Source organism: Leuciscus leuciscus (assembly GCF_965113295.1).
Source record: "Leuciscus leuciscus genome assembly, chromosome: 16".
Classification (NCBI taxonomy): domain Eukaryota; kingdom Metazoa; phylum Chordata; class Actinopteri; order Cypriniformes; family Leuciscidae; genus Leuciscus; species Leuciscus leuciscus.
Window position 1 is genome coordinate 13,554,273 of NC_138740.1, and position 10,275 is coordinate 13,564,547.

General features: G+C 36.3%; 1 protein-coding gene across 1 annotated transcript in view; it reads right to left on the minus strand.

The window, feature by feature from the left end:
* The window catches only part of grk6 (G protein-coupled receptor kinase 6), a 62,755-nt gene extending 55,324 nt beyond the window's left edge, over nt 1–7,431 (minus strand). Inside the window, exon 1 of the mRNA XM_082141311.1 lies at nt 7,225–7,431. Coding sequence (XP_081997437.1) covers nt 7,225–7,276 — 52 coding nt within the window. The 5' untranslated portion in view covers nt 7,277–7,431. The remainder of the gene's footprint in view (nt 1–7,224) is intronic.
* Between the last annotated feature and the right edge of the window lie 2,844 nt (nt 7,432–10,275).

Below are 10,275 nucleotides of genomic sequence, written 5' to 3' on the forward strand. Positions count from 1 at the left end.
GTAATATACATGATAAAATCTAAACTGCTCCATAAACTATACTAATGTGATTGTTACTTCATTTGAATCACGTGTTACATTGCATTTTACAGTTAATTTGCCATCATGATGTTGATATGCTCATTTACAGGTTCATAATTGTGTTTATAGGGTCTACTAGAATATGTGTACATCGTTTAATGTTCAAACACATTGCTTTTATTATCATTTGCACTGTTGCAACACCCGTTTTCACCCTCTTGGCGAATTCCAAACGATTCAGGAAGGGGCCATTTATAGTGAACAACTGAATCCTTTCTTTAAGGACGATGGTCACTTCAAGGAAGTAATTTAATCGTTATGGTCATGTGACCCAGGGAGACAAGTCCACGCAATTCATTTTTAAATTAAGATATGGCAGGAGAGTTGGAGTTAATGTAAACAGAATAATTCAAGTTGTTCAAGTGCCCTGCTCCCTCCAAAGTCCCCACGTCAAGGGATCTGCCCTTCGGAGTCAGTAGGGCATAGAGATGCTCACTTGCGATTGGAATTTGCCCACTTTAATCTCGATTGAGATTCCGATTCACAAGATCTCAATTCGATTTGATTCAATGATTTTTCACTGGCCCCAACACAGAAAAAAGTAATAAATGAATAAAATAGTTATTGTTTTTGACCCATGTAACTTTGTATTGTAAAAAGTAAAAGTTGACACCGAAATTTTTAGATACCAGTGAAATTTAACAATTCTCGATTCCAGTTCCAACAGCTAAAACTAGCTAACATACATTTCAAAGATTATTAAAAAGAAGTTAACAATCAATAATAAAAAATAAATAATTAATTTAACTACAAGCAATAACGCAAATAAATAAACACAATAGAACAAAGATACGAATGAAATAATCAGTGATTTTAAGTTTTTTTTTAGGTACGTCTAACTGTAGTTCTCCGGTACAGAAATTGAATAAAGTAGTCAAATGTAAATCTCTGTACAAATTAAATAGAAGTTAATCCTAATTGACGTTACAAAAACGTTATTCAGTGAAGAGCAGGGAGTGATTTCTTTGTCTTTTGTAGTTTGATTAACATTAAAAAACAGACACCAGCAGGACTATTACTCTGCTGTCACTTTAAGACTAATGCATGGATACAACATAACGATACACATGCATTCTTTCTCTACTGTTTACTTAAGCCAATGTTTACTTGCATACTCGCAAAGGCAGGCATTTTGAGATAAATCTGTGTGAATTTGTCCGTTTAAGCGCAGGGAGACGTGAAAAGAGAATTAATTGTATTATTTGTGCCATAACTGAGACATGCACACAAAACTTCTCACAGTGTGTGCGAGTTATCTTTCGCGTAAATGCCTTTAATTGGCAAGGCTTGAAAACGCGTGCAAGTGCTAAACTTTCGTGACCATGCAGCACTGGTCCGATCGGGACAGTTCCTTCAGTCCCTTCGTCTTTTACGCTGAAATCGACCACATTTAATCGAAAAATAATTTTTTTTGCCCAGCCCTATCTTTTTTTAGCTTTGATTACTTTAAAACCTGCCTTCCGAAAAGCACTGCTCTGATTGGTCAGCTGGCCCCCAGTGTGTTGTGATTGGTCTATTGCTGCCTTAGAGCTTGTGTCAGAAATGTAACGGCATACATAACCAGAGTATCTGCTTAGAGGCTTCCTGAGGTGCAGCTGTAAACACTACTGTAACTACGCTAACTATTGCACCAGTTTTACCGTTCTAAGATTGAGTCAGAGTCCGATAATGACAATCAAGAAGAACAAGCTGATCAACCCTAAACCATCTTTGGAAAAACCAGCGTCTCTTGGACATGGCGACAACATACTACTAACACAACTCAACCAGGCCTCAACCCCCCTTTTTTGCATATGCCTTAGGCGGGAATTATTTAAATGAGGAACATTGTGGCGTGTACGTTCGCATGAAAAAATTCAAGACTACAATGGAAGCATTTCAGGGAGTTCAGAAACAGTGCTTACTGATAGGTATAGAGAATAACTTGCTTTGGATTGACTTTGTGTGCTTTGTAACCTTGAAGACATTTTTCATGCTCAAACAGCAACATTACACTCTAAAGAAAGTTGAACACGTAAAAAAGAAAAATAGGACCCCTTTAAATTATTATCAAATTAAATTTGAGATATTCTGGTCTAACATGAACAGGCGTAAGATTTAGTCCCTGTTGTACATCTTTACATTCAGCTCGCATCTAATACGTCCCTGGATTGATTTCAGGAAAAGAATCACGCCAATGCCGTGAGAATGTCCTGCTGGCCCGCACTTGTCCTAGCTGACGTCATCAGGGCAGCTCGGGCTCCCCGATTAGAATGACTGGCCCAGGTGCTGGGCCCGGCGAGCTTGTCAACAGACAGCGCAGAGAAAGGTCAGGAAGCGATGCTGCGCGTGGGACACGCTCGTCGGGAATGGAGAGGACTCTTGTGAAAGCTACGGCCAGGTGTTTGCATTGTTGCTAGGTTATGAGCGAATTTGAAGAATAGATTCGGCGCTAATGGGATAGGACGGGAGGGCAGAAGATAAAATGATTACAAATGTACGGGAGAAGCTTGTGACTGCGATCTGATAAGAGTTCAAAACACGACTGTACGTCACAACAAAGACTTTCTCACAGAAGAGACTCTAGATGAGCCCAGTTGAGAAACCTCATTATCTTACATAATCAAAACCTGCTGTGAAAGCCCAGACTTTGCACCTCAACTTACCTCAAAGATATAACTCGACAATAATTAATACGTAAAGTCAGGCAGTGTGCTAAAGGCAGTTCAAACAAATGATCATGCTCACTGATCATGATGTAAAAATCATCAAATTACATTTTTGACCACAAAACTGCCACTGAACTGTGATAGTAGAGATGTGCCATGATAACAAATATAAACTTTTTGCTAAAATGATTGTGGTGATGATAATGAAAGCAGGTTTGCGGACAGTGATTCTTTACACAGACATAAAAATGTTTTTAAAAAATTGGTAACACTTTAAAATAAGGTTAATTTGTTAACATTAGTTAATGTATTGACTAATAATGAATAATTAAGACATTTGTTACAGAATGTCTTAATCTTTGTTAATATTAGTTCATAAAAATGCAGCTGTTCATTGTTTGTTCATGTTAGTTCACAGTGCAAAAACAGCAATATTGTGAAACATATTACAATTTAAAATGTAATGGCAAAGCTGCAATCATTTCGTAATGGTCAGAAATAAAAAACATTTCTTATTATAATCAATGGAGAAGACAGTTGTTCTGCTTAATATTTGTGTGGAAACAGTGTTACATTTTCCCCAGGATTCTTTAAATGAATAGAGAGTTCAGTAGAACAGCATTTATTTTGTAACATAAGTGTCTCTAACGTCACAGTGTGCTATTTGCAATTCAAACAAATGGTTTGCAGTGGCGAGTTTACAATGGTATGGATACAGTAGCAAACCTCTGTCATTATCGTTGTGGGAAGTTGCCAAGATGCAAATGGCTTGTGAAATATACTGTTTATGCAGCAGCAGTGCAGAGGTGAAGAGGTTTCATTCACTGTGTGCAAAACTTGCCTCCAGCACTTACCAAAAAGGCCCTGCTTTCATCACACTATTCACGATATAAATCACCAACAAAGTATAGAACATAACATAGCATATAAAACACTCATCTTCCTTGTTGTGCTTTCTGTTTAACAGCTCTTCTGAGAAAAAGTGGAACGAGCCCTATAAACCCTGTGGGTTCCCAGCATTGAAATGAAACACCTCCATTGTTAAAACTTCTATTAAACTTTTGACAAAATCACACCGGAACATTCAGATCTGTGTCGGTGCTGCCACTGATTCAGAGAGCAGTTTTCATAAGGTACGAAACAGCTTCACAGTCTTTTCAACCACACAGTATCATTGTTTCTGTGTTACAACAATTCAGATTATCATCACAGAAGTGCTGGGACAAAAGTAAACACTGATGTCTACGGTAGCGAATAACGATCAAATAGCGATTGTATCGATTCCATCGTTACGCCACCAGGTGGCGACAAGTGGCTGTTACATTTTTTTTAGCCTATGTCATTGAATAATTTATTCAAGAGATTTGTTCAAAAATGCTGATTCATCTAGTAATGAAACAAGTGAAATCTTTATGAGTGAGTAGGGCTGCACGATTAATCGCAATTAACTAGTGGCGGATCGGATCATTTTTCGGATCAGGAAAAAAAAAAAAATTTGCACGAATGCACGGACCAAAAAAAAATGACAAACATTCGGTTTCCTTCTCAACCGTTCACTTATGACATAAACGAGAGAATATTGCCGAGACGGGCATTTAGACGGGTATTTTGACGGGCCTTTATAACCCCCCTGGAGCCGTGTGGAGTTCGTTTATGATAGATGGATGCACTTTTTTGAGCTTCAATCTGTTGGTTGCAATTCAAAGGAGCCGTTTTATTGGTTGGCGCATAGCCAATGATCCGATTAATCGTGCAGCCCTATAAGTGAATCATTCATTCAAACCGATTTTTTTTTTTTTTGATTAATCAGATTATTAAACATTTTAAATAGATTGTAGCATTATTACGTTATTTTGTTTAGTTGTCTATTCAGAATCATAGGAGAATCGTGATATGTAAAAAAAAAAAAAAAAAAAAAAAGGTTGATTCTTAATTTATCCAGAATCGTGCAGCTCTAGTAGAGAGTATAAGGGAGTAAACAAGAAGTTAAATATGTGTTTAGGGTGCATTTAAAGTGAGGTCAGATTAGCAAAATTTCGACATTTTCAATGGCATCAAAACCATGCAGCTTTATGTTGGTCAGCACAGAGAATTTGCGTGACCAAACTGAACGTGCAAAAACTGCGACTGCGAGAGGAATTTGTTTTGCCCTCATGTGAATTGCATATTTTTCTATTGGAATGACTCGATTTTGTCAGCAAAATTTCACCATCCAACGGATAAATTGCACTTTCAATGGAAGTCTGCTTTACAGACTTACTCCAAAATGTAAATTCTGTCATTAATTACTAACCTTCATGTCGTTCCAAACCCGTAGGACTTTCGCTTATTGTCCCTCCATTGACAGCTACAGTACGCAACTACCAATTTAACGCTTCAAAAAGTTCATAAAGAGATCGTTAATCTAATCCATATGAATTGAATACGAGTGGTTTAGTCCAAATTTTCTAAAGAGACACAATCACTTTATATGACGAACAAATTGAATTTAGGCTTTTATCCACATATAACTCTGTTTACCACAATTCACACATCAATTGTGGTAAACAGAAGCTCAAGTATGTTCACCTGACGTGAGAGAACCAATGAGGTTCATTCTCGTGTTTCGCTTTACGTTTGAGCTTCAGCAAGAACCAATGAGGTTCATTCTCGTGTTTCGCTTTACGTTTGAGCTTCAGCAAGAACCAATGAGGTTCATTCTTGTGTTACACTTTACGTTTGAGATTCAGTAAGAACCAATGAGGTTCGTTCTCATGTGTTACGCAGCATGTTTGAGCTTCAGAAAGAACCAATGAGGTTTGTTCTCACGCATCAAGCAGGTTCGGTTGATCTTCTGTTTATGTTCACTGATCAAGGCTTATATGTAAATAAAAGCCTAAATTCAATCTGTTCATCATATAAAGCAACTGGTTCTCTTCAGGAAATTTGGACTAAACTGCTCAATTCATTTGGATTAGTTTTACAATCTCTTTTTGAAGCGTAAAAGTGGTAGATGCGTAGACTGTAAATGGAGGGACTGAAAGCTTTCAGATTTCTTCATTTGTGTTTCGAAGATGAATGAAAGACTTACGGATTTGAAACAACATGAGGTCGGATGAGTCAATTTTTGGTTGAACTAACCCTTTAAACTTTAAAATTGCCATGAAACAGAAGTTGCGATACTCTTTTCTTCCCAATTGTGATGTATATCCAAGTGAAACATGAATTGATTGAAAGGTTTTGGTTTGTTATTGGTTGATCTCATGTGAGTGACAGGTTGACCAGTAATGGTGTCATCAGAGAAGAGGAGAGATGTCGCTTCAAGTTAATTTGATTAAGGATTACGGGGGCACATTATTATTATTTTTAATCAATGATGTGCGCAGATAAATAATTTATAATAAATACTACAATATTACAATACTGCAAAGCCAATTTTGATAAGATAAACAAGCAAGTTTCCCAAAATAAAAATGAATGTAAGTACACCATAAATATAGAGCTCTGTCTACAGATAAGCTATTGCTAAATATCATCTAAAAAAAGGAGGAAACAACACATTAAGCAATCATACAGCAGTGACAAAACTGAAACCATCTATGGAATAAGACAGCTTTCAACATTTTAAAATGTCCTAATGTTAACAACTGTCATTTGTAATACATTGCCTGGGATATTTAGTATGGGCCTGACTAAAAACTTTTTTTGGTGTATTTTGAAAATGAATGTAAAACTATAAAAATTACCATATGCTTCTTACACTGATTGTATGTATTATTTCATACTGAATAAAATTAACTACAATCACATCGATCTTTTAGAGACCTTGTGGCTGCCATTGTTCATTTTCGTAACAAATGTAACGTTAGTAGCCCAAGTGTGCAGCGCAAGACCGTTCGAACACGGACGAGAGAAAATACAGCAGGATTCCCTCATGTTTGAGAAATACACCTGCAGAAAAAATGATAAACAACTGAAAGTGCCTACTAGACACCATTTTTGACTATCAAGTAGGCAGACAGATCACTATTTTGAAAAACACTTTCAAAAATCAGAGGGTCGGTTAATTCAGAGGTTCAGTTAATTCAGGCGCTTATCTCGAGCACACAGACTAATGACTGTTGTCAATATATAACACTTCAGACAACACAGTGTTTATCGCTTCTCCTTTATGCGGAAACTCTCTAGAAATGTCGTAAAATAAAACCCAAACAGGGTTTTTTACAGAAACGGAGATGTTTTTTTGATTGACAGGTCCATCTTTTTTTTGCTCAAGGTTAGGAACACAACACAAAGCAGGCGGCGAGCGAGCAACACACCATGATTAATGTGTAACTCTCGGGTTGATTCTTAAATGAATAAGCATCATAACGCATGCATTCTTTGCATTTCTCTTGTCTTTTTTGGCCTAACTTCCTTTGGGGGAATCCCCCATCGTTTTGAGCCAGATAAGCACGGCGTTTGAGGAACACAGCTGTCAAAAGTGACAATGATCAGGCGGGCTGTCATGTCTTACCTTCTCTCGCCTTCAACAGAACAGTGTTGGCCACGATATTCTCGAGCTCCATGTTTCCTGGGTTGCAGGCAGGCAGGCACCGCAGGCCCAACCTCGTCGCCGGGTTGGCAGTGTATGTATGTGTGTGTGTGTGTGTGTATGTGTATGTGTGTCCTCCCCCGCTCCCCCCCACGGCGGAATATTATTAACCCTGAATTACTCTCAGCTCTGCCGTTTCGCTCCTCTGATTCCCCGCCCAGAAGCTTCGGACTTGCGTCGTAGAGCCTACTATGGCAAAGGCTGAGCTCATGAATATTAATGAGACATGCTGACGTTGCGTGGTAACCAACCCGGAGCGTCCTGCTTGAACGGTCCTGTGGAAAACAAAAGAAGAAGAAGAAGAAGAAGAAGACGACGACGACATTAAAAGAACATTACTTTCCCGCTGTATGTGATTGATTTAGCATGTAAAACGAAGAACTGACATATTTTCAATCAGGTGTACAGTATTAGTATAATAACAAATGATAGATGTTAGACTAGGCAATATTTGAAGGCTTAACGTTATATAAATAATACTGTAAGCTTAACTCTTGAATATTCATAATATTCATATATATATATATATATATATATATATATATATATATATAGTGGTGGCCACAATTATTGTTTATATTATTTGTAATAAAAAATTTTTTTAAGTCTCTTCTGCTCACCAAGGCTTCATTTCTTTTATTCAAAATACAGCAAAAACAGTAATTTTTAAAAAAAATGTTATTTATTGCTGTGATCAAAGCTGAATTTTCAGCATCATTACTCCAGTCTTCAGTGTCACATGATCCTTCAGAAATCATTCTAATATGATGATGTCATGCTCAAGAAACATTTATTATTATTATCAATGTTGAAAACAGTTGTGTACAAAATTTTTTTTTTCAGGATTATTTGATGAATAGAAAGTTCAAAAGAACAGCATTTATTTTAAATAGAAAGCTTTTGTAACATTATTACTACCGTTAAAAAGTTTGGGGTCAGTAATAGTGTACAAACATTTTTAGGACAACAATAATGAGCATTAAAACATATATATATATATATATATATATATATATATATATATATATATATATATATATATATATATATATATACTGTGTGTGTGTGTGTGTGTGTGTGTGTGTGTGTGTGTGCTTTAATGCTCATTATTGTTGTCCTAAAAATGTTTGTACACTTGCTTTAGTAAAAAGTCTATAAAACATCGACCACGTGATCTGTTTAATATTCATGACCAAATCTTCGCCATAGTAGGTTTCGTTCTTTCTCAATCAGACTTTTGAATGTTCGTGCTTGTCTTTTGTAAGATACTATAATATGTTTCCGTATCCCCATATATATCTGCTTATTATTATACGATGTTTTATTATTATTATTATTATTATAACGCTGAATATATAAGCTGATCACTGTCTATTTATCAATATCTGTCTTTTCTTTGATGACATCAACAGATTTTCTTTTTCAGACATCTGAACTTTTTTTCATATATTTACATGAACTGCAGATTAAATGCACTCGTTACTTGTGCGTTTTGCAAAGCTTAGTTTATATCTCCATCTAGAGGTAAAACGGGTAACTTATACATCATTATTTAAAGCCTTTATATATATAAAATAATAATGATGGTTATAATAACAATAAATATGAAAATGAATAATAAAAATTACTAATAATAATAACACGGTGAAGTCAGGGGTGAAAATGTCATCTAAATGTTGGGGGGGGACAATAAACATAACATTTCTCAAGAGCAATTTTTGAAGGGGACACCAATAATACAGGCAAAATATACTTGCAAGGAAATGTGTACAGAGAGGAAAGCCTTACTACTATTATTAGTGTAGCATGGAGACCATTCCATTATCCTTCTTCTCAAAGTTTCTTTCTGGTTCAATGGAAAAGCTGACTAAATTGACCAAAAAATTCTTCAAAACAAATTTTTTTTATTGCAAGGTTTTTGAAGTTCTTTACACAGTCAACCCACCAAAATACAATGGAATTTGAACTTAACTTCAACATTTATTTATTTATATAGCACATTTAATAGCAACATTGTTGCTTCACAGTTATAATTAAAAATACAGTATATAAAAACATTTACCATGCCTAGCAAATAAAGGCATGACTACACTCTTTTAGAAATACACCCTCACACAACTGTATAGTGAGATCAGTATAGATGAGAAAGAGAGAAAAAAAAAGTTATTACTTTAAGTTTTCAACTTAACTTTAAAAGTAATGAAAAACGTCAATATTGTGAAAAATTTTCCATTATAAAAGAAATAAAATGATTTTGTAACAAATAAAATGATTAGGTTATTAGGTTATAGCCACTGCTCTATATGTAGTAATAAAATATAGCTGTAATTTAAATCTAACTTGCATGACAGGACAGGCACTAAACAAAAGGCTTATGTTAAGGCTGTTCAGCCTGTCTTTGTGCACTGTTGAGTCTGTCTTGGCCCATTGTAGCCCTTAGCCACGTCTTCAGTCTCCGTAATGCACTGAAGCTCCTCTCAGCTTCACATGAGGACACTGGCACCACCAACAAAATTCTGAACAGGACCTCAACTTGGTCAAACAACCCCCGAACCTCCACTGGCATTCCCCTTAGGTAGGGTGACCATACGTCCTGTTTAACCAGGACATATCTGGCCAGGATTTCGAGATCGCCCAAAATGCCCGGGATTCGGCTTTTGCTTTCTACAGTCACCATTCATTATGTTTACATTATTACGTTATTTGACACTGACACGTACGTGCCAGCTTTGCAGGTCATGCATTCTGATTCACACGGATCCCGATCGAGACGAAAACACAGGAATTTTCTTAGCAATGCTTACACGCACATCAACCGATCACTTGTTTAGCGTTCATGTAAACACTACATTCAGATTAACCAATCGGAATTAATTCAGTACTACTGAATCAAAAGGTGTACATGTAAACAAAATGAATGCAAAAGCCGAATCACGGATATTTTGGGCGATCTCGAAATCCCGGCCGGACATG